The sequence below is a fragment of the Caretta caretta genome, chromosome 10, assembly GCF_965140235.1.
Source record: "Caretta caretta isolate rCarCar2 chromosome 10, rCarCar1.hap1, whole genome shotgun sequence".
Classification (NCBI taxonomy): domain Eukaryota; kingdom Metazoa; phylum Chordata; order Testudines; family Cheloniidae; genus Caretta; species Caretta caretta.
This window is the reverse complement of record NC_134215.1, coordinates 31,949,918-31,974,211: the sequence shown is the minus strand read 5'-3', so window position 1 is coordinate 31,974,211 and position 24,294 is coordinate 31,949,918. Positions and strand designations below refer to the sequence as shown.

At 49.6% G+C, this 24,294-nt stretch overlaps 2 protein-coding genes across 2 annotated transcripts; one reads left to right on the top strand and one right to left on the bottom strand.

The window, feature by feature from the left end:
* Positions 1-2,882: 2,882 nt before the first annotated feature.
* LOC125643417 (cytoglobin-1) lies at positions 2,883-10,103 on the top strand. Its single transcript, XM_048865966.2, has 3 exons — positions 2,883-3,038; positions 6,540-6,762; positions 9,647-10,103. The coding sequence occupies exons 1-3, from the start codon at positions 2,941-2,943 to the stop codon at positions 9,788-9,790; spliced, it is 465 nt and encodes a 154-aa protein (XP_048721923.1). The 5' UTR covers positions 2,883-2,940; the 3' UTR covers positions 9,791-10,103.
* Positions 10,104-22,650: 12,547 nt separating this feature from the next.
* LOC125643413 (hemoglobin subunit alpha-A) lies at positions 22,651-23,598 on the bottom strand. The gene is made up of 3 exons (XM_048865963.1): positions 23,441-23,598; positions 23,158-23,362; positions 22,651-22,874 (listed from the first exon to the last, which is right to left on the bottom strand). Exons 1-3 carry the CDS (start codon positions 23,533-23,535, stop codon positions 22,746-22,748), a joined length of 429 nt encoding a protein of 142 aa, XP_048721920.1. The 5' UTR covers positions 23,536-23,598; the 3' UTR covers positions 22,651-22,745.
* Positions 23,599-24,294: the final 696 nt, after the last annotated feature.

Genomic DNA, 24,294 nt, shown 5'->3' with positions numbered 1-24,294 from the left:
TTACCACTCCAGGCCAGTAACACGTACTCGGGAATCACTGTAGAACAAAGCATTGCAGTGTATGTTTGCTGGCATTCAACCAAAATCCGTTCACGCGGTGGGAGGAGGCAAAATGCGACCTTGTAACAAAAGCACATGTGCTATGTATGTAATGTTAACAGCAAGGTTTACCCTGAAAGAGTGTAGCGACTGTTTTATAAAATGTGTCTTTTTAAATACCGCTGTCCCTTTTTTTTTCTCCACCAGCTGCATGTGTTTCAATGATCACAGGATCTTCTCCTTCCCAGAGGCTAGTGAAGCTTAGAAAGCAAAAAAAACGCACTCGCGATGAAATGTTCTCCGAGCTCATGCTGTCCTCCCACACTGACAGAGCACAGACAAATGCGTGGAGGCAAATAATTCAGAGTGCAGGAAAGCACAAAATGACCGGGAGGAGAGGTGGAGGGCTGAAGAGAGTAAGTGGCGGGCTGAAGAGAGTAAGTGGCGGGCTGAAGACAGGGCTGAAGCTCAAATGTGGCGGCAGCGTGATGAGAGGAGGCAGGATTCAATGCTGAGGCTGCTGCAGGACCAAACCAGTATGCTCCAGTGTATGGTTGAGCTGCAGCAAAGGCAGCTGGAGCACAGACTGCCACTGCTGCCCCTCTGTAACCAACCGCCCTCCTCCCCAAGTTCCATAGTCTCCACACCCAGACGCCCAAGAACGCGGTGGGGGGGCCTCCGGCCAACCAGCCACTCCACCACAGAGGATTGCCCAAAAAAAAGAAGGCTGTCATTCAATAAATTTTAAAGTTGTAAACTTTTAAAGTGCTGTGCTTAAAGTGCTGTGTGGCATTTTCCTTCCCTCCTCCACCACCCCTCCTGGGATACCTTGGTAGTCATCTCCCTATTTGTGTGATGAATGAATAACGAATGCATGACTGTGAAGCAGCAATGACTTTATTGCCTCTGCAAGCAATGATTAAAGGGAGGAGGGGAGAGTGGTTAGCTTACAGGGAAGTAGAGTGAACCAAAGGGCGGGGGGGTTCATCAAGGAGAAACAAACAGAGCTTTCACACCGTAGCCTGGCCAGTCATGAAACTGGTTTTCAAAGCTTCTCTGATGCGTACCGCGCCCTCCTGTGCTCTTCTAACCGCCCTGGTGTCTGGCTGCGCGTAACCAGCAGCTAGGCGATTTGCCTCAACCTCCCACCCCGCCATAAACGTCTCCCCCTTACTCTCACAGATATTGTGGAGCACACAGCAAGCAGTAATAACAGTGGGAATATTGGTTTCGCTGAGGTCTAAGCGAGTCAGTAAACTGCGCCAGCGCGCCTTTAAACGTCCAAATGCACATTCTACCACCATTCTGCACTTGCTCAGCCAGTAGTTGAACAGCTCCTGACTACTGTCCAGGCTGCCTGTGTACGGCTTCATGAGCCATGGCATTAAGGGGTAGGCTGGGTCCCCAAGGATACATATAGGCATTTCAACATCCCCAACAGTTATTTTCTGGTCTGGGAATAAAGTCCCTTCCTGCAGCTTTTGAAACAGACCAGAGTTCCTGAAGATGCGAGCATCATGCACCTTTCCCGGCCATCCCACGTTGATGTTGGTGAAACGTCCCTTGTGATCCACCAGAGCTTGCAGCACTATCGAAAAGTACCCCTTGCGGTTTATGTACTCGGCGGCTTGGTGCTCCGGTGCCAAGATAGGGATATGGGTTCCATCTATAGCCCCACCACAGTTAGGGAATCCCATTGCAGCAAAGCCATCCACTATGACCTGCACATTTCCCAGGGTCACTACCCTTGATATCAGCAGATCTTTGATTGCGTGGGCTACTTGCATCACAGCAGCCCCCACAGTAGATTTGCCCACTCCAAATTGATTCCCAACTGACCGGTAGCTGTCTGGCGTTGCAAGCTTCCACAGGGCTATCGCCACTCGCTTCTCAACTGTGAGGGCTGCTCTCATCTTGGTATTCATGCGCTTCAGGGCAGGGGAAAGCAAGTCACAAAGTTCCATGAAAGTGCCCCTACGCATGCGAAAGTTTCGCAGCCACTGGGAATTGTCCCAGACCTGCAACACTATGCGGTCCCACCAGTCTGTGCTTGTTTCCCGAGCCCAGAATCGGCGTTCCACAGCATGAACCTGCCCCATTAGCACCATGATGCATGCATTGTCAGGGCCCATGCTTTCAGAGAAATCTGTGTCCATGTCCTGATCACTCACGGGACCGCGCTGACGTCGCCTCCTCGCCCGGTATCGCGTTGCCATGTTCTGGTGCTGCATATACTGCTGGATAATGCGTGTGGTGGTTAATGTGCTCCTAATTGCCAAAGTGAGCTGAGCGGGCTCCATGCTTGCAGTGGTATGGCGTCTGCACAGGTAACTCAGGAAAAAAGGCGCGAAATGATTGTCTGCCCTTGCTTTCATGGGGGGGGGGGGGGGAGGGAGGGAACGGGGGGCTGACGATATGTACCCAGAACCACCCGCGACAATGTTTTAGCCCCATCAGGCATTGGGATCTCAACCCAGAATTCCAATGGGCAGCGGAGACTGCGGGAACTGTGGGATAGCTACCCACAGTGCAACGCTCCGGAAGTCGACGCTTGCCTCGGTACTGTGGAAGCGCTCCGCCGAGTTAATGCACTTAATGCACTTAGAGCATTTTCTGTGGGGACACACACACTCGAATATATAAAACCGATTTCTAAAAAACCGACTTCTATAAATTCGACCTAATTTCGTAGTGTAGACATACCCTCTGTCTCTCTGGAGTACAGAATGAAAGTAAGTCCTGTGTCACAGACAGTCCCCTCCTGTCGAAGCAGTGGTTTCACACTGAACATTTATGTCTGTTCTTGGTGAACTCATCTAGAATGCTTGGCTTCCTCCAAAAGCAGGGGCTGAAAATTGTCTGCTATCTTGTCACTTCATCAGGGAGCATCCTCCAGGCATCATGGCTTTGTTAACTGATGCTGATAAGAAGAATATCCAACACATCTGGGCAAAGTTATTTGAGAATCCAGAAGAGAATGGCAAAACAATTGTGATCAGGTGAGTCATGACATTCAAGGGTTTCCTGCTTATCTGGGTTTAGTTCCTGCTGTCATTTTAATTCAAACCATAGTGTAAAATATGCTATAAAATGTAGCTTTCTTCTGTGCTTGTTTGTGACATCTGATATCCTCACTGTTGTTCCTTCTGTCTCTACTAAACATAGCTGTTGTGAGATATCTTTTATTGGACCAATTTCTGTAGGTGAGAGAGACAATCTTTCAAGCTACACAGAGATCTTCTTCCGGGCTAGGAAAGGTACTCAAGAGTGTGCCAGCTAAATACAAGGTGGAACAGATAGTTTAGCATAAATAGAATATGTGCTACGAGACCATTCAAGGTGAAGTGGCCTGGTGTAACATCCCTGCAGTCATAAGACAAAAAGGGGGGCTAATGGGATACAGATTGTTGTAATAAGCCATAAATCCAGTGACTTTATTAAGACCATGATTGTTAGTGTCTAGCAGCAGAGTTATGAATTTAAGCTCCCAGGCTCGTCTTTTGAAAGTGTTGTGCAGGTTTCCTTTGAGGGTGAGGACTCATAGGTCAGATACAGTGATCGCTTTGTGAAAAGTGTTCTCCCACAGGTGATGTAGTGTTTTTGTCTTTTATCATTGTCTCCCTAATATTGTGGGACTGACACAATTACAACAACACTGCATATACCTGCTGTGAGTGTATTTATATAGTGACTGTGATTGCCCACGAGACAGACTTGCAGATAAAGGTCGTAGCAGAGCACCATACATTTGATTTTACTCCACTGGAAACTTTTCACTCTTCTCCTTCCCCATGAAACATCCCTCTCTGTTTCTGTGCTGCTTGAGAGTGAAGACTTAGGGCATTACTCTGCAACGGGATGAGCAGGTCTGCTCTGTTCTCTGAGCTCCTCTCATCTTCAGCGTGTGGTTTTGTTTCAGTCAATAATATGAACTCCAGGTTCAGTTCAAATTCTAAATCCATAGATTCTGAAGCTGGGCCTCTGGACTAAGGGGATGGAGATGCCTGGTGGACAGTGACAACATGCATCCTTCTCATCAGTTTGGCATGAGGTTCAAGAAGACAGAAAGCCCTCGTTCTGCCTTTCCCCTTTGCTGTCTGGTCTCTGAGCTGAAGAGGGTTATTCAAACTGAAATGTGCTTCGAAATAATGTTCATTAAAAATATAACTGTTCCTTTCATTCTGCCCTTTACTATGATGCTCATTGTGCAGGATTCCTTTCCCCTCCCACTACATTCACTGGGGACGCACTATTATTCCCTTTAATAGTTGCTGGCCAGATGTGTTCCAGGATAATGCGTTCTTCTAAGAGGTTTTGTTAATGAGTGTGCATCAGGTGATCTACCAAAGGGACTGAACAGCTTTGGGAGTGAATTAGTCAGTTTCTATCCTCTGTCACTGAGGGGGTGATATTGCTGCACATTTAAAATTGCTGGTCCAAGATACTGAGCATTACTCTTTTGTAAATTCCTTGAAGTCCATCTGTTCACACTTGGACTTTTGTAATGTTGCAGCTGTCACTCCTAAGCACCCTTGGGAATTTGTCTAGCTAAAATAGTATGATATAAATAGCTTCATACAAATACAGGACAGGAGTCACACTATGAGAGGGTGCTAGTTCACTCTGAAAGGGAATGCTTTGGATTAAGGGGGTCCTCTTCCTTCAAATATCCTTTGTTTTTTGCCACCTGGACCTACCCCAAGTTTGTCCTTTTGGATACCCCAGTAAACAGTTAAGCAGCTGTCACAATTAAGAGAAGAGGCCATTCAATATATCAGTCTGAAAAACATATAATGAAATAAAATGATTTACTGAATCAAAATACAGGGCTTCTTTTAATGTGTATTTGACAAACTCTGTAATAAGAAGCCTCAACTGAATGTTTCACCCTGGCTAAATACCATGCAATTGAACTTACTGGAGGAGTAACTAGACTAAATTCTGTGGCCTGTTTTATACAAAGAGATCAGATTAAATGATCTAATAGTGCCTCTTGCCTTAAAAATTTATGAAGCCTCAGCACTGGCCAGATATGTCCCCATTAAGCAGAATTGTTGCTGTTACTGTCCCAACTAAGCAAAGTTATCACCATTCACTGTCATTAGTACCTGGAAAGAGGGTCCAATGACCTCTATCTCCTGGTAACATGGAGCATAATGTTTCAGGGCAACAATAATTAGCACCAACCAGAATGGATTAAGAAGTCATGATGGGAAGTTTTTCTGAACTTTGATGTGGAATTCTCAGGAACAGGCCTTGTTGCCAGATTTCCAGAGCTTATGGACTGAGACCTACGGACGCACCCTGGCAGTCCACAGGGGCCTGAAACTGGGAGCACCTCTGTTTTGGTGCAAATGCATGTTGTCACTGTAACTGGGCACCAAGCCCCAAGACTCTAGCTCAGAGACAACCCATACCTGTTGATATCAGGAGGGCACAGTGTAAAGGTTCAGCCGCCCCAAGAGCAGCTCAAGCCCTGGCCCCTTACCCTCAGTCTCCCCTCCCAGAAAGCAGTGGATCCTCCCTGCAGCTACCAGCTGTTGCTCCTACCTCTGCCCGTGGTCGCAGCTCATGGGCTCTGGAAGTTGCTGCACAGGGAGGGGGCCCAGCCAGATCATGTGACCAAGTGGGGCCGGCAAACCCTGGCAGAAATCAGGGGCGGGGGAGGCACATAATCTGTGGGTCCCCCACACGTCATCTTTAAATGGTAGGGAACACATTGTTGAACAGTCACATAGCAAGAAAGGTTTTTCTTGGCATATATTTCACTGGCTACTTTTTCCTGATTTAGATCTGGTTCTTCTAACAGTCTTTTTCTTATACTAATATCTTGTATATGCATCACAATTTGATCTCTTATCATTAAATCATATTGGTTCTGGAAATTATGTGTCTGACATCTTTAGATATGTTAAAAATTATTCAAAAATCTCTTCCTCCATTTGATTTCTTGAGTGAAACTGAAATCTTTCAGAAATGTTTCATTTCTTGTTTGTAAACAGTATGCCTCAATTTTTTTCTAAGACAAACTCATAGTCAGTTTGTTCTCTAACATTAAGCTCAAATGAATTATATAATGAAATTGCTTCAGTGCCTGCGATATTAAAAAAGATGACAATCTTTTTTTGTCTTATAAGTAAATTCCTATGCCCTCAAAAATAAATCAAATATTTATTTAAACCTTTTCAGCATTTTGCAACATTGTTAGAAATGTCAGAACTCTTAATTGATCCATATTATTTCATTCAAACTTGTTTTTCACTGCTGAGTAACTATTACCTTAATTCATTGCTAGTAATTTAACAATGGCCTTTATTAGATACATAGTTAACATATAGACATTTTAACTCTGGTCAATCTGTCAGTCTAACCTAAAACCAATAGCCTCCTCCCACAGTCATCTCCCACTCTGGAGATACTCTTAAAGCCACAGTAAAACCACAGTGGGCTTGCTTTGCTAATTTGTGATTTTCAGTCACTATTGTTTCTTCCCAGTACAGACTCTTCACAGATTATCCTGAGACAAAAGCATACTTCAAGACCATCCCGACTGAAGGCAACCTGCAGGAGGATCCGCTGGTGCGTTTCCATGGCCGGAGAGTCATGGTTGCCCTCAACCAGGTGACTGAAAACCTGGACAATTGGAAGCAGGCCTGCAGGATTCTGGACCGTCTAGCAGTCAAGCACAAGAATGTGCACCAAGTGCCATCAGTGAATTTCCAGGTACTGATGCATGCAGACATCAAGGGAACATGCTTTGTTTAGAGATTACAGCTATTTGTTCTGGCACGGGGGACAGATCAGTATCCCAGAGGCATAGCTATGCATGTTCACACATTGTGACATGGTTGTCAAAAAGCAGGAGATTAGCATAGGCATGTGCAATAAGCAGTAGAGTTAATAAAGCACCCATGCCATGCAAGTTCAATTGTTTGTGCAATCAAATGTATGGAAAATGAGATCACAGAAGTTTATTACAATAACCCCCCGAGGCCTCAACCAAGATCAGGGCCCTGTTGTGCTGGGCTGTTGTCAGGGTTCCCCCCACCCAACTCTGAACTCTGGAGTGCAGATGTGGGGACCCTCATGAAAGACCCCCTAAGCACCTATTCTACCAGCTTAGGTTAAAACTTCCCCAAGGCACAAATTCCTTTCCTTGTCCTTGAACGGTATTCCTGCCACCACCAAGTGATTTATACAAAAATTCAGGGAATGGGTACTTGGAATCCTTATCCCCCCAAGTCCCTTCACCCCCTTTCCTGGGGAGACTTGAGAATAATATTTCAACTAATTGCCTTAGCAATGTAAGCACAGACCAGACCCTTTGTCTTCAGGCACTGAAATCAATCAGGTTCTTAAAAGAAGAAACTTTATTTTTAAAGAAAAAAGTAAAAGAATCACACCTGCAAAATCAGGATGGAAGGTAACTTTACAGGGTAATAAAAAGATTTAAAACACAGAGGACTCCCCTCTGGACTCAGCTTCATAGTTACAAAAACAGGAATAAAACTACCTTTGTAGCATAGGAAAATTCACAAGCCAAAACAAAAGACAACCTAACACATTTCCTTGCCCTACTTACAATTTCTGTGGTTTTAGATCTATTATTCCAGGTATATTTTCAGGAGATGTTGTACCTGCTTGGTCTCTCTCCTTCCAACCGGAGAGGGAACAACAAAGAGAGCACAAACAAAACCTTCCCCCACACCCCCACCCCAGATTTGAAAGTATCTTCTTTCCTCATTGGTCCTTCTGGTCAGGTACCTACTAGGTTATTTGAACTACTTAACCCCTTACAGGTAAGGCAATTCAGTATAGCTGCCAAGGAGGGATTTTATGCTACCCTTCTCTCTATATTTATGACATTTATTACAATAACCCCCAGAGGCCTCAACCAAGATCAGGGCCTTGTTGTGCTCGGCTCTGTACACACATACAATAATAGTCCTCGTCCCCAAAGAGCTTACAGCCCACACACACAAGATAGACAAAGAAGGGATAGCCCCTATGTTACAGAGAGGGAACTTGGATAAGTGACTTTCCCCAAGTCACATCAGGAGTCTGTGGCAGAGTTAGGAACTGACTCAGATCTCTGGACCCACAGCCAGATCCACACCTACATCGTCCTTCCTCTCATCACAAAGTCTTTACAAAGTATTTAACTTCTAATAAAAAAATACCAGCAAAATGCACTTAAATGGGCTTAGATGCAAACACTAACACTTGGTTTGAACCCTGGCTCCAGAAGCTTAAACTAAAAGGAATGATCATTGGGAAGGTGCAGATTTGGGGAAGACATCTAGTGAGTCCTGCAGAGATCAGTGTTAGGTCCAGCCTTAGATAACACCCCCCACGATGCTGAAGTGGAAGCAAACAGCCCATTAGTACAGTTACAGGTGATAGGTGCGGAAATACGGGCAGGACATTATAAAATAAGGTTCAGCCTCCACTGGTAGTTTTTCAAATGTTTTCATAAAATAGCCCATGTCTCAGTAGAGAGAGGATCCAATGGACGCCTCCACTCCTGTTCCTGGCTGCAGCCCACCTCCCCTCCCCCATGTAATTGTTTGACACCCCGTAACACCCACAGCAGTAACTTACATGGAGAAAGTCAAGAGCTGCAGAGGGCTAATAAGGTGACAGTGAGTGCAGTGTCTCCAGGTATAGGAACCCTACTACTAGCTCCAAGCACCCTACCCATAGGAAACCTAACCTACCTCCAAGCACCCTACCCATAGGAAACCTAACCTACCTCCAAGCACCCTCCCCATAGGAACCCTAACCCTACATTGGGGAGTCCTACTCATGGGAAACCTAACTCTAGGGAGGGAAGACCTATCCATAAGAACAGTAACCCTAGCTCCAAGTAACCTATCAATATGAATGCTATCCATAGCTCTAATTTCTCCATAGCAATCCTAAGCCTAGGGCCGGGAGCTGTACCCATAGGAACCCTAACCCTAGCTCCTAATACTCTACCCGTAGGAAACCTAACTCTAGAGTGGGGACCCTTACCCTAGGAACCCTAACCCTAGCTCTAAGTACCCTTCTCATAGGAACCCTAACCCTAGGGCAGGGAGCCCTGCCCATAGGAATCCTAACCCTAGTTCCAATTACCCTACCCATAGGAATCCTAGCCCTAGGGCAGGGAGCTCTAGCCACAGGAACCCTAAATCTAGCTCCACATAACCTACCCATAGGAATCCTAACCCTAACTTCTAGTACCCTACCCATATGAACCCTAACCCTAGGGCACAGAGCCCTGGATGACCCTCAGCTCCATGGCTCCCTCACATCTGAGCCAAAGTCTAATAAGCACAAGAGCTGCTGCTCTATAAAAGCCACAAGAATTTAACTTTGTAACACAAACAGAGAGGTAAGAGTAGGTAGCCCTAGAGGTGAGGAGAACAGGGGCAGTCAGTTTGGGATCCTGCTCCCAAAGGATGTAAGAGGATTGATAACTGGCAGGCAGTGCTGCCAGTCACTCCAGGGTTACTGCACTGCACCTAGGGGCTTGTTCAGAATTGGTTCCTTTCAAGCTGAAGAATTTACCAACCTTAATGCAATTTTGCATTTGTGTCTCACTCGCTCTGTGTTCCTTTGACAGAGCATGTTTCAGGTGATCCTGAATGTCTGCAAAGAACTCCTGGGAAATGAATTCAGCACCGAGGTGTCCCTCTCCTGGGTGAAGCTCTTCAGTCTGCTCTCTGAACAAATAAATGCATCTTACATGAGCACTTCCAAGTCCTGAAGTGACCACAGTCACTCTATAGCTATTGAAGAGAGGAGACTGGTTCTGTTCATGTTGTTATATATATATAGTTCTAGATCTGATGGAATAAAGGGAGACTCAGCAACATTTTTCTTGATCAGTGTTTGATTTCAGAACACAGGAATTGCTAGACTGCATCAGACACAGATCCATCTAGTCAGGGTCATGTCTGACAGAGGAAGAAAGGGTGGAAGAGCCCTACAGTAGGCAGATGTGGGATAATCTGCCCTCCACATTCATATATTCCAAGGCCAGAAGCAATCCCAGGGAAGATCCTTTAGAAAAACATCCAGACTTGATTTAAAAATTGTCAGCGATGGAGAATCCTCAATGACCCTTAGTAAGTTGTTCCAATGGTTAATTACTTTCACCATTAAAAATGTATACCTTATTTCCTGTCTGAATTTGTCACTGGTCACCTGTCCATAGTGTGATTGTGTGGTATGTAGCACACACTGACTAACACCCCATCTTGTGCTTTACCTGCTTCCCACAGAGATTCTCAAACTGTGGGTCAGGACTCCAAAGTGGGTCACAACTCATTTTAATGTGGTCATCAGGGCTGGTGTTAGACTTGCTGGGGTCCAGGGCCAAAGCCCAAGCCCGAGCCCCACTGCCTGGGGCCCAAGCCCAAGCCCGAGGCCCACTGCCCGGTGTGGCAGGGCTCAGGTTATGGGCTGAAGCCCTTGGCCTTTGGCTTTGGCTCCTCCGCCTGCAGTCGTGGGGCTCAGGCTTTGGCCCGCCCCCTGGGGAGGTGGAGCTCGGGTGGGCTCAAGCTTTGGTCCCCCCTCCTGTGGTCATGTAGTAATTTTTGTTGTCAGAAGGGGGTCTCCATGCAATGAAGTTTGAGAACCACTGCCAGTTAGGCACTGATCAGTAAGTGTTCAAGATCATTTTCTAACAGCTATCAGTAACCTGAAAACGGGTGGTGCCATTTTTTATGTAGACTGCCACATCCTTTACCCTTTTGCCCACTGATCCTTCCAAAATAGGTTCTAAACATTGATTTTAACATTCCAATCATGGGAATCATCCCACCAAGTATCAGTAATACCAACTGAGCCAAATTTATGCTAATAAATGAGCAATTCCAATTCCTCTCATTTGTTACCCATGCTGCTAACACTGGTATATAGTTCAATTCAATAATTTCTTCTCTTCATGTCCTTTAGGTGCTTGATTAGTTTTGTTCTCAACATCTCCATTTTGTGTGGTGTGCTCATATCTTCCCTCCCTTTGTCCTCCCATTTTGTTTCACAGAACCATGGTCTGATGACACATCCCAACCTCTCAGCCTCCATCTGACAGCTTGGATGCTCAGTGGTTAATTCCACAGGAAACAGCGTGTTCCCTAGAGGTTCAAAATATATATATTTTTAATAGCAGAAATCCATCCACCAGCTATGCTTACCTCATGAAGTGGGGTACCACTTCTCTCTGTGGTACCAGTAGAGGGGTACTTCTTCTTTGCAGGCTTCTACACAGCTTATTCTGGGTCACCTGCTCCACCGAACGGGGACAGGGCTCTCCCTCCATTCCCTGAGAGTTCACTTGGCAGCTAGTTCCACATTCTATCCTCCTGTAGAGGGAAGATCTGTTTTTTTCCACCCAAGTACTATTGGATTTCTAAAAGGGTTACAAAGACTTCCCACCTTTAAGAGATCCCCTGGGTTTCACGGGGTCTAAATTTGGGTTTCAGCTCTAACAGGCCTGTCTAGGGGTACTGCGCTCCAGCATGCCCCTTTGTGGCCCTGCATGTGCTCCCTGTCTCAGTTTCCTCCTCCCCAGGGTGTTCTATCTCTCCCAGGGTTCATGTGGCTGAGCCCTCCAGCTGGGTCACTGAGATCAATCCCTTTTCAGGGTAACAAGTCCAAACAATGGTCTCAAAGGTTCTTCTGGCCTTCAGGGCTCCTCTGAAGCCTGTCCTCTGGGCCTTCTTCCCAGTACCTTTTAGTCTCTCTTTCTCTCCTTAAACCATAGTCCCCAGCTCTCCTCCTTGGAGCTGGGTTGTGAGTTAGCCAGGTGCAGGGCCTCAGCCAGCTTCTTTCTCAGCTGGCCCCTTCCGCCCATTTAGTCCTCAGCCTCAGAAAGTTCAGCAGGCAGCATTGTCCTACTGGTGCCTGCCCTGCTATGAAAGGTAGGGTTGCCAGTTTTGGTAGGATGTATTCCTGGCTGTTTCATCATATGACATAATCTTTAATTAAAGATTAATCTTTAATTCCTGGAGACTCCTGGGTTGGCAACCCTAAAAGGTGTTACGGGGGTGGAAGGGGGAGGCAACAACATCCTCTACCACTATCTCCTAAGTCCTTGCATATATATTGGACCTTTCAAAATCTTAAAGGGTCACACCACGCAATGGGAGTGGGTGACCACTGGGCTCCACTACTCTTGATGGACTGTTCTTCCAGCCCTGCCGCAGCCCACAGGCTCTCATAGTCACATGGGGCTTCTCCTGGTTCATGCACGTCAATGGCAATAAAGATACTGGTTTCCGTTCCAGCTGTGCACCCTGCTCTCTTCATGTACCCAGATGTCACTGCATGATCAATTTGGCCCTAGAGTGGGAACTCATCTAATGGCATTGACTGTGCTAAATGAATCAGAATAGACCCCCAGGTCCCTCTCCCAGAGCTGGGCTGGCTCTGCAGGGGCAGTAGGAATGAGACAGAGCTGTCACTGACATACACAGCTATGGCTGGGAGTGGGGCCCTGATACAGAGTAGCCAGTCCCTATGGGTAGATCAGGCCAGCGCCGGTGTGTCAGAGCAGCTGGGCCCAACTGAGCCAACTAAAGGAGGCAGGGCTGAGAGTGAGAGTAAGAACAGTGTTGAACTTGCCAGCAGGTCAGATTCAGACATGCCAAACCAGCAAAAAAACCCACAGAAACTGGGCTTAGTTTTGGCTTAATTGGCTTTGAGTTTTTGGCTTGTAGCTTGTTTGGCTTGTAGCTTTTTGTAGCTTGTTGTTTCTTTTTTTTTTTCTTTTTTGATTGGCTCCCAGCAAGCAAGGGCAAGGGGCAAGCAGGGGCAACGTGGGGGAAAGAGTCAGGGGTGCACAGTGAGCCCACTACAGTCCCAGACTGCGGGCCGCGGGGATCTAGTCACATAGGGTGTTGGGGTTCGTAGTGATTGGCTTGTTTTGAAATGGGATTAGCTTGATTTTTGGCTTATTGTGAAAGTCAGCGTGTTTGTTTGTCACGTGAAAGTTGTCAACTGGTCAGATTGGATCAGAAATCCCCAAGACAAGGCCACAAAGTCACTCTACAGGGCAGAGCCGCACTTCAGAATGGATTGTGTCACCCATTAGTGTGACTCCTAGAACCGCGAGAACTGGCCAGCTTTGTAATGTGCCAGATACTCTATTGCCTGGATATTAACTGCATGGTTGATGGGTTAGTTATTACCTACACGGATGCTGGATTCGTTATTAACTACATGTTATTAACTGCATGGGTGGTGGGATTTTTCTGGTCAGGTGTTTGATGCTCACATAATTTTCTTCTTGCTGGAGCTGGCCTCACTCCAGTTCAAAGCAAAGCTAGTGGCAAAGCCACCTCAATTCTGGAGTGGAGTTCAGAACCTGGGCAAGATCCAGATCCAGCTATTACAGTTGCTCCCTCTTTCTATAATGAGCTGAAACCAAGCCCTGTGTCAGACAGCACTAAACTCCTGGAGGTTCAGACCCAGATCTGTGTCACAGGCCCATCTCTAGCTTTGGCTGGTTGGTTTGGTACAAGTATCTGTTTGAAGCCAGGTTGGCACTGTTAGCAGTAGTGGTATGAGTATAAAGCAGGTTGACAGCGCCATCTGGAGGCAGCAGAGGTTTATGGTCACACTGTCATTTTGTGCATCTGTTTTGAGCTCAGCCATACTGATCTTGTCACTCCTGCCAGGGTCACAGTGCAGTGCCCATCGAAGGAAGGCTTCAGCCCTGTCCCCAAGCTCAGCATGCACACTCTCATCCAGGGCAGGCTGTGTTGATAAAGGTGGGGTCTGGTCCAACAATGGGTAAGATGTTAATAAATAATAATAATACCAGCTTTTCATCAGCAGACCTCAAAGTGCATTACACAAGAGGTCAGTATTATCCCTATTTTACAGATGGGGAAACCAAGGCACAGGGTGCTGAAAGGACTTTCCAAGATCACCCAGCAGGGTAGTGGTGGAGTTGGGAAGAGAGCCTAGGTCTCCTGAGTCCCAAGCCAGTACAGTGCTCTATCCACTAGGACACACTGCTTCCCCTGAAACTCTTACAAGATTAAAGAGTTCAGTGCGGCCTGGAGTTTCATAGCAAGTTATTGCTGGCAGCTCCTATTGTAATACCCACCATTAAAATCATTTAAAGCTTTTATTAAAGACACAGAAAAAGAAAGAAAACAGCTAAAGCATTTGAAATGTGAAGTATTAAGTAAGGCTTATTCTTTTCTCTTTACCTATAGAGAGTTTTTTGTAGAGGATATCTCTGTTTGACCAGTATTAACTGTCCTTTTGAGGGGAAAAGAGAAGCAGTTAGTTGAGATAGGCTGGAGCTGTTGTTGCTGTTGCTGGTGGTGTTGTGCTTGGAATCCAATCCTGGTTTCTTGAAGACAAAACAAGACAATCACACACACAAGTGGAGCAAAAAAAACAAAGGTTCCAACTCTGGTGCCAACTTTCACTTGCAAGTTCACCACTGGAGAAACACAGGCCTGGCCCATGGTCTGATCAGGACCTGGCAAACTGTTCCCAGAACAGGGCTGTTGAAGGCATTGCTGGTAGCTGCCTCTCTGCTCAGGGGCATGTTGCAGAAGGGGAAGAAGTCTTTGCTGGCTCTGACAGGCTCTTAATATATCAGACTGGAAAAAATGCCTTATTTTTTAACCGTGAGAGTAATTTACCATTGAAACAACTTACCAAAGGGGGTGGTGGATTCTCCATCTGACCATTTTTAAAATCAAGATTGGATGTTTTTCTAAAAGAATCATTTATTAATATTTTCTAGGAATGATTTTGGGCCAGTTCTCCAGCCTGTGTTATGCAGGAGGTGAGACTAGATGTTCACAATGGTTCCTTCTGGCCTGGAATCTCTGAATGTCTGAATTACATAATGGCAAAAGGAGAGAGATAGAGAAGAGGAGAAATAAAGTGGGGGGAAGGAAAATAATGTACAAAGGATGGGGTTACAGCAGGAACCCACATCTCCCATTCCAGGTGGTGTTCAGACTCTAGCTGAAGCTGGGGAAGGGGAGGTGTCATTTGGTTCCCTCTCTGGCCTGGTCTGGTCAGAATGTCTGTCAGGAGCAGGACAGTGAAGGGCCAATGCTGTCATCACAGAATTGCAGGAGACAGTGGGGGCGGCTGCCTCCTTCTGGTCCAGGCATCCCACCTCTCCCACTCGCTGATCCCCAGAAAAATGGGTGGCAACCTCAGTGTCACCAACCTTACGAGAGCAAAATTCCTGAGTCAGACCCCAAAAATCATGAAACTGACCCAAAAAGATGCAAACGCCTTTCAGAGTCAGGGCCAGCATGCATGTGATGTGAGAACTGTCTACCTGTAATGCACCCAAAAATGCACAGCTCTTCGGCTGCTCAGCTCGAGACTCCATGTACCCTCCCCTCACCCCGAGACAGGGGAACTGCCAGTCATTGCCTAGCACTCTCCTGACCCAGCAGCAGCATTTCCCTGCCTCCCGCCAGGTCCAGGCCAGGGTAGGGTTGCGTCCTTAGCCATCCAGTGAGAAATTCCAAAATTCTGAAAAACATTTCGTGTTGTGTCAGCACAAAGAGCAGGAGGCAGTTTCTTTGCTCACAATTCCAAATCTTTGCTCACAATTCCAAAACCCCCAATCCCACATGGTTTGGCTCCTATTCCGCCTTGCCATGCTGATCTGTGGTTTGGCTCGTGGCTTCTATTATTTCAGCTGTCATTAAACAAAAAGGCATTTAGCTGCTCTCTTCATTTAGCCTGAATGAAAGACAGCTATCGTGACCACCAGCTGAAGGGAGGTTTGTGACTGTCCATAGATCAAAGAGACAAGGTGGGTGAGGTAACATCTTTTACTGAACCAACTTTGGTTGTTGAGAGAGACAAGCTTTCGAGCTTACCCAAAGCTCTTCTTCTTGTCTCTCGCACCAAACAGAAGTTGATCCAGTGAAAGATAACACCTCAGTCACCTCATCTCTCTAATATCCTGGGATCAACATGGCTACAGCAACACTGCATACACAGATCACAGACACACTCCCTGTTATAACATAACACTGGTTTAGTATAAGTCTGCGTTAGCAATTTAGGGCCAGTTTTTAAAAAGTATTTACATGGCTCAGGAACTGGGCACCTGGGCACTTTTAAAAATCTAGCCTTTAATATTTAACACTGTCAAACACTTAATTCTTACTGTTTGGGGGCAGGGGATTAAATGCCTTTATATTGACCCATCAAAGTTATTACCAATATCACAGAAACTGCAAACCTCAAAGAAAAGGAAAAAGGAAACAAAGCTTTGGTAAAAGATGAAAAAACATGAATAACTGGCAAAGACCCCTCACTGTTCATAGTTTGTTTTGCATGCTTGGTCTAAATCAGTTAAACAAGCATGTGCCTTAGGGGGTTGGCTGGGCTCAGTCACCACCTTTCCCACTTTGCAATGATGCCAGCAGCATACTGCACTTGCTCAGTATGCAGAGCCTGGCCATGTCCAGCAGAAGCTGCTGAGTCAGGGGCTGCCTCTCTCCTTGCCTATAGGAGAGCAGGTTATCTAAATGAACCAACAAGCAGATCACCCAGCCCCTTGCCTGTGTCTCCACAGCACACCCTGGGACCTGGGCTTTCACAGGCAAAGGGAGCCCCTTGGTAAACTATTGGCAGCACATCCCTGGAGAGAGATAGCTCAGGGACCCTAAACCTCCCCCACAGTGGCAGCTCCCTCCCCCCCCAACCTCTATGTTGATCTTGCCCCTCACAGACCTGATCTGAGCATAGGAGAAGATGGGTGGTGCCCTGTGGTGTCAGGGTCAATTTGGAGTCTTGCTGCAGCTCCCATCCTGGGCTTTAAACCATTTGGCCCTGACTCCTCCAGAGCTCATGTGGCTGTCAGCCATGGCCCGGAGCTGCAGCGGGCAGCCTGGGCCTGGGTAGAGGGGCACATTTCAAAGCCCCCCATCCCTCTGACACACAGGAACAGCTCTGCTCTGCTGTGCCCAGGCAGCCCAGGTCATAGCTGGGATCTCGTATTGGACTATCAGCAATAATATATTACAATGAATGGACATATCATAATAATGCAGTGACCTAACCTGCCCCCTATACACACTGCGCCTTACAAATACAGACACGTACCCCTCTATAAACACACTGCCCTGCACCACTCACACATAGTCTCTCCCCTGCTATACACACATGCACCTTCCCTCCAAGCACAGACACACACCCTCCTGCACGCGCACATAGCTTAGCTCCATGGATGCTCCTAGGTTCAGTGGGAAGTTGCTGGTATGACACGCTGTTCATACAAGCGTTGGCAGAGTGTGGCCAGAGACAGAGGCCTCAGATGCCTGGCAGAGGGGATTCGACCCATCCTGGGTCCAATGTCCAGGGTTTGATCCCCTGGGTCCCTCTGTCATTCCTCTCCGCTGCTGCCCTAGGGGCAGGTCACTCACTCTGGAGAAGGATGCTGTCTCTGCGATCTTGCACTGTATCCCGCATTCAGATAGTGGTTTCCTCATCACTCAGCGATGAGACATTCTCCATGATCCCTGACATTCTCAGGGGATCCCTCATGCCCTCGCCTCCCCACACACATACATTGCTCCTGTCTACACACACTCCCTTCTCCATAGACACACACTCTCCACCAGGCTCACACATACTTCCCCACAAAGCCCAGGATGTGCTGTGATGGGGGGTGCCAGGAGACATGGAGTAGGTATGTTGGAGGTGGATCTTTCTTGCTTTACTCTGCCTGAATGCCATGGGGAGCCTCCTCTTCTGAGCTCAAGGCCCTCTTTTCCTGATAAAGCATCACTTTATTACAGACTTGATTTGAGGGACGGTGTGAAGCAGGATTGGAGGGGTCTGAGGGAATCGAGGGGTGTCTCTCGCCCTGGCTTTGGAGCTCCAGAATCTTGTCTGCCTCCCTTTGAAATCCGTTTGTAGGGCTGGTGCTGTCCCTGCTCTGTGCTGGGTGCTGTGCCGTGGGGGGTTGGGTGGGCGAACTGTCCCAGCTACAGCTCTGCATTCCCCTGCCTCTGTGGAGCCAAGCCAGGATTTCACACTTGCTGTTCCCTGGGGCCCTGGCAGGCTCCCTGGAGCCTCTGCAACCAGTGTGTCCCATGCAAGCGCCAACACTGGATTAATCCTGCTCCCATGGCTCGCAATGGGGGATGTGTCCTCACTGGGTGCAGGATGCAGCCCAGCAGTCTGCTAAGCACTGGGGAAATCTTTGTAGTGTCACAGTTTGAAGAATGTGCACAATCTTACCACCAGCCATGCCAACGTTCTCTTAAACTTACCTCTCAGGCGCCATCCTGCTGAGCACTCCTGGGAAGTGCTGAGCACCCTCTACTTCCATTTGCCCTAGAGGGTGCTCAGCCCAGGGCAGGATCAAGTCCCTGGAGACTATCCATTGCCAAGGGCTCCTGACCACACCCCAAAGGCTGGGTGGTGAGCTCTCGCTGTTCCTCTATCGGCCCCTTGCAGCAGGCGAGGCACTGGACACCCAGAAGACCAGGCACGCCCTGGCTGGCTGCAGCGATAACGGGGCTCAGAGCCATGCTGAGGGTTTGCACCTCACTGCCTAGTGCTGCCGATTGAAATTCAGTTACTGTCTGTTTACCATTCTAGGCCTCACAGTGCTTCTGAATGGAAGTTCAGAACCAACGTCTCTCCAGCACAATAGTCTTAGATGTGCTGCCCCAGGAGCACAGAGCCCCTGAGAGCAAGCATCCAGATGGAGGTGTTCTGCTGGTGCCTCTTTCCTAGGCATGGTCAGGAACTCAGCATATCTCCTGCATGACAAAGCCCTCGCCATCCTGTCTGTGACCTTTTGTGTTTGTCTGTAGTCTCCCTTAGCTCATGGTTTTCAGTGTCACATTTGGGAGGGTGGGGGTGGGGGCAAGTGAGTGCTGAATATTACTGGAGAGGGGGCTGGGCTGTTATCAGAAGATGGAAACACTGAAAGTTATACAGCGTAGGCACTGAAAACTAGAAAGTCATGGTAGCTTCATACACAGCACCCAAGTAATGTGCAAGGATGATGCTGGTTTGGCACATGGCTCCTACCCACCTACCTTCAAACCCCCTGACCCAAAGAATATCAGAATTACACTTAAAACCAAAGTAATGGAAAAGGGGAGTGTCCATGGAGCAGGAGCCTATAGTGGTTTCTTTTAACAGAGAAATTGAAAGAGGACATAGCTACTCTTAGCAGATTGGGGACCCTGCTCATGCCCGGACATTTTCCCCATTCCATCACAATGCCACATTCAAACTATTTACAAAACGTCTTTACAAAAACTAGAATGCCTGGCCATCAGGATATTGCTGGATCTACTCCCACGAAAGCTCTCTGTAAACTTTTCCCCTCCCCAGTGGAACAGCATATATGTTTAGCTGAAGACAAGGGAGAATAAGGAGCCGGGCTACTTTAAATGTATTTTGCAAAGTTTCTCTCTCTCATATCTTCCCTCTCTTAAACAGCTGACCACCCTTCCCCAACACAGAGGGTCCTTCTGTCATTCCTTTGGAAGTCTGGGGTCAGTGAATTATGGGACTTAGAAAAATGGATGTTTCTTCTCTGAGATGAGCCTCTGCATCCTCCTGTTTATGAGTCTCATCTCCCAGAACTCTGGTTACTTTACAGGCAAGGAACCTTCATTCTTTTAGCACATTTTAAACATTCTGGCACTTTGCTTGGTTACCTTGCAAAACCAGCCAGTGGTTCTGACTTCACACTTCCTTTATAGATCAGCCTCCAATCAAAGCCATGCACAGGCCTCGTTTTGCTCTTTGGACTCTGTATGGGTTGATACAGTTAATTATTTCTCTGAATATATTATAACATCTGAGCTTGTGCTGCCGAGAGTCCACAGGAGGACACAACAATTATAAGCTCAGCATGAGAAGAAGAAGAAGAAAAAGCATCTGGTTATTCAGCACTTTCCACCTGATGATCTGTAAGCACATGGAGTGGAAATGTTATTATCCCCATTTTAGAGACAGGGAAAACTGAAGCAAAGGACTTTTCCTGTTGGACATTTGCATCTCCTGTTGAGTGCAGTGGGAGCTGCTGATTTCCTGTTGCTGGGGAGCAAGGCCAAGAGAGGTTAATATGTGACTTGCCCTGGGTCGCAGGAAGGCCAGGGCATAGCACAGGCTTCCTATGTGCATGCAGGCAAAGATCTCTGCAGTACATGAATACTTGGATAGAAAACTAGATGGCTGACATGCAGATTCTCCGTGCTCTGCTGGCCTCAGGTTTCTTACATAGCCTCCCATTAGGCGCTTTATGCCATGCACTGAAATCTTACGCACTGTGCTTACCATCATAGGGTGACCAGATGTCCTGGTAAAATCAGGACTGTCCCGATTTTTAGTTTTTGTCCTGCGTCCCGACCGATGTACGATCAGGACGCCAGCTGTCCCAATATTGCGGCTTTGGCCGCTCTGGCGGGTTTTTTTTTTTCTTTGGCAACTCAGCTCAGGCCGCTTTTTTGGTTGCTGTTGTTGCCTCCCCCATCTGTCCCGATATTTTGTCTGTTTCATCTGGTCACCCTATACCATAATGAAGTTTCCAGGTTCCTTATGAGCTCCTTGCTCACTTACTGATGCAGTGCTCATAGGGTCTGGAGCTGTTGCAAGGTGCTTAAACTTTCTGCAGGCCCATCCTAATCTTTGTAAATTCTGGGGTCCTTCAGGGCATAAATTCTGGAGGGTTGCCTTGTTCTCTATGCCACTGCTGGGCAGTACCTGAATTGCTTTCTGGAATAGCAGTTATTCATTACTCCCTTTGAATCCTGACCTTCCTTCTCTGGGCTCTCCCTGGCCTCCCTTGGGATGCAGGAGAGACCTGCTGATCATCCTGGGCCTGCACACTGCTCTCATGCCCACCAGCTATATTGGAAAGAGATCCCAAGCAGAAGCCTCCATCTCACTGAATAATGGATTTGAAATTGTACCTCTCAATAAAGGAATCTGCTGGAGCTTCATAAGATAGCTGGCTGGTTCCTGCTCATGAAGGGGCTCACGGGCCCTGGGCACCAGTGACTAGGCTGAAGAGAACTCATTACCCCTTCCTGCATGCCAGGCACACCCTGGGGCAACGTGCCATCTGACATCAGTAAGGCCAGACTAGCAGAGGGCAGCATCCCTTTCACCTCCTAAGCAAGGGCTTCCAAATGCCAGACCGGGGGACAATTCTGAGTTTGCACCCAGGCACCCTCACTGTCTGTCATGGGGTGGGCTCAGGGCATTGCCTTGTGGGGGTGGGCTTGGCAGAAGCTTTTGCTTTTTGCTCTAACTTAAACCTTGTTCCTCCCTGTTTCCTGGCACCCCTCCCACTTGGCCTGGAGACTCGGGCTGGGTTTGCATTCGGTGTGTTTGACCCCTGCCTCCTGCCTGCATGGGAAGGGTCAGGGGCTTGGTGCAGGGAGCTCCCAGGCTGCCCCACAGCCTTCCCCAGTGGCCTGTTCTCCCCTCTCAGCACTCGCCGGCTTCGCCTGATCCCAGCAAGTCATAGTGCAGGCGCTCTATAGACAGGACACATGCTGCGCACCTGCCAGCCCACCCCCGAGTGGGGTCCCCATCCCCTGCCAGCCTGCCCCCAGATGGATTGCCTGGCTCCCTGCCAGCCCACCCCTGGGTGGGGTCCCAAAGGTGCAGAAGGCCAGAGGACCTGGTGCCTTGCAAGAAAGGAGGGAGCCCAGGCCCCCTGACAGCTTTTCCTAGGCCCCTTGCCATAGATGCTGGGACTGGGGGAGCTGTCACACCCCTTGGCTTGAAGTGGTTTCTTTTATATATGGGGTTTACAGTTGGATCAATGGCTCTCAGCACCCTCACTATATAAATCGTTCCAGCATCCTGCCCCTCACTGTGTGGCTGCACTGGCCCCAGGCAGCTCCACAGCCCCTCCTGCCCAGCGCTGTTCCCATGAACAAACCAGCCCCGAAGAGTCCATGGGCTGGCAGGTTGCAGCTGCACCCACAGGCCTTGGCACAGAGCAGGCAGGGCCTGTCTCCCATACCCTGGAGTCATTAACTAGGTGACAGACCAAAGGAGGGCCTGATTCAGCACTCTGTGCCACAGGCTGGGCTCATGGGGGGTCCATGGGGAGGCGAGCCAAGGGGGTCCCAGGGCACGTCCTGTCCCCATGGCAGGAGTCTTGGCAAACACCAGCCAAGGCAAAGAACCTGCTTCCCAGAGGGCCTGCTCCTGCCTCCCCAGTCTCCACCTGGGCCCACAAAGGCTCCATTACCCCAGAGCGCGGCTGCTCAATGAGGAGCAAATCAAAACCCAGCGGCACCGCGAAGCCCCGGCCCAGAGGCGGCTCCCGCTGGGGCCAGCCAGAGGCGAGCTGGGCGGGAGCCACGGGGCTGGGGGCGCCGGGGTCGGCGCAGAAGCTGCTCCGTGCGGGGAAGCGCAGCAGAGACGTGGCCTTCGCAACACACAGGGGCGGACCTCCCGGGACTGGTGTGTGGCTGCGCCGAGGGGTCCCCGCCCGGCCGCCCCCAGGACTGTGCTGGGTGGGGTGCTGCGCCACGAGGCCCACCCGCTGCTGTCGCGCAGCCCAGCTGCCCCCTGCAGGCCGCGGCCTCCCGCCCCAGCCCCGCGCGGCGCAAGGAGAGAGCAGGACAGCACACGTGGAGCGCCAGGCAGCGGCTTTTATTTCAGATCATTGGGCTGCTCAGCTGCTGCGCACAGGGGCCTGCGGAGGCCAGCCCGGCCGAGGCCGCCGCCTAACGGTACTTGGAGGTCAGCACAGTGCTCACAGTGCCCATGAACTTGTCCAGGGAGACGTGGACGTCGGGGGTGAAGAGGGTGGGGTGGTGTCTGGCCACGACCACCAGCAAGCAGTGGCTCAGCAGCTGGAAGACAAGGCACGCGAGTGAGAAGAGCTGGGAACCGGCTGCACAGGAGGGGCCACCCAGCTACTGCCCGAACCGGCCTCAGCTAGCCTGGCCCCATCCCCCCGGCCCAGTTCAGTCATGGGGCGCCCCTATGACCCAGCAGTCCGGCCCAGGGGCGGGGGCACAGGGACAGCAAGGGCTGCGGGCGCCGCACAGGAGGGAGGTTGGGGAGCGCCCCGGGGGAGGGGGAGCAGCCGGCTCGGACCTGGGGTGGGGGGGGGCATTTCTCCCCGTCACTCACTTTGAAGTTGACGGGATCCACGCGTAGGATGTGGGCGTGCTTGTCGCTCAAAGCGCTGAGAGCCGTGGCGATGTCATCGATGTGGTTCACGGCATCCCCCAGGGCGAGCATCACCTTCTTGCCGTGGCTCCGAATCTGGGTGGAGCCGTGGTGAACGTCGAAGTGCGAGAAGTAGGTCTTGGTCTGGGGGAAGACGGTGAACATCCTGCAAAGAACAAGGCGGGTTAAGGGGGGGCCTGGCCGGGCGCAGACGGGGCGCAGGGCAGAGCGCAGCGGCGGTTACCTGTCCAGGGTCTCGGCGCCATAGTCCTCCAGGTGGCCTTGCACCTTGCTCCACACGGACTTCACGTTGGCCTTGTCACCCGAGCTCAGCACCATGGTTCCGGCTCCGCAACAATCCCTCCAGGGTACCCGTCTGCAGCCCCGGCCACCCTTATATCCCGTCCCCCGGCCCGCCCCGCCTCTCCCATTGGCTGGCACCGGGCCTGCCAGGGGCCCGCTGGGCTGCTCTGCATGCTGGATGCCCAGCAGGAGGCACTGGACCCCCGCGAAGAGAGCTGCCCTGCCTCCCGGGCACTTCGCAGGCCCCTGCGCAAGAAGAGGGGGCCTGTCCCCTGCGGGCGCACCGGGGAGAGCAAAACGCAGGGGCAGGCGCGTGTCCTTCATGCTGGCGCCCCCAGGTGCCCCTGGGCTCTGAAGGCCAGAGGAGCTGAGCAATTCCGCGAGGCGGCGCCAGACCCGGCAGCGATCTCCCCGGCCTGCTGCCTAGTGGGCTGAGGGGAGAGCTGTCCAGAGTGCTGGGCTCCTCCGCCTTGGCCGGCGCCTATGGTGGGCAGCCTGGGGGCTCCCATGGAGCCCGTTCGGGGTCTCTGCTCCTAGAGGAAGCGTGAGGCGGCGAGTCTGGTTGGGTGGCCCCGGGCGCCTCCTTGAACTACAGACAAAACGGGAACAAGAAGTCTCAGCCGAGAGTATCTCAGCCCGCAACCCTGAATCCTCTGCCCTGCCTGTGTCTGCTGCGCCCAGCGGATAACAGGTGCTGGGGAGGGGTGGCTCACGCTGCTAAGGCGAAAGTATAAAAAGTAGCATTAGTGCTACTCAGGGGGCAGTTCTCCCACACAGTGCTCCCCATACTGCTCC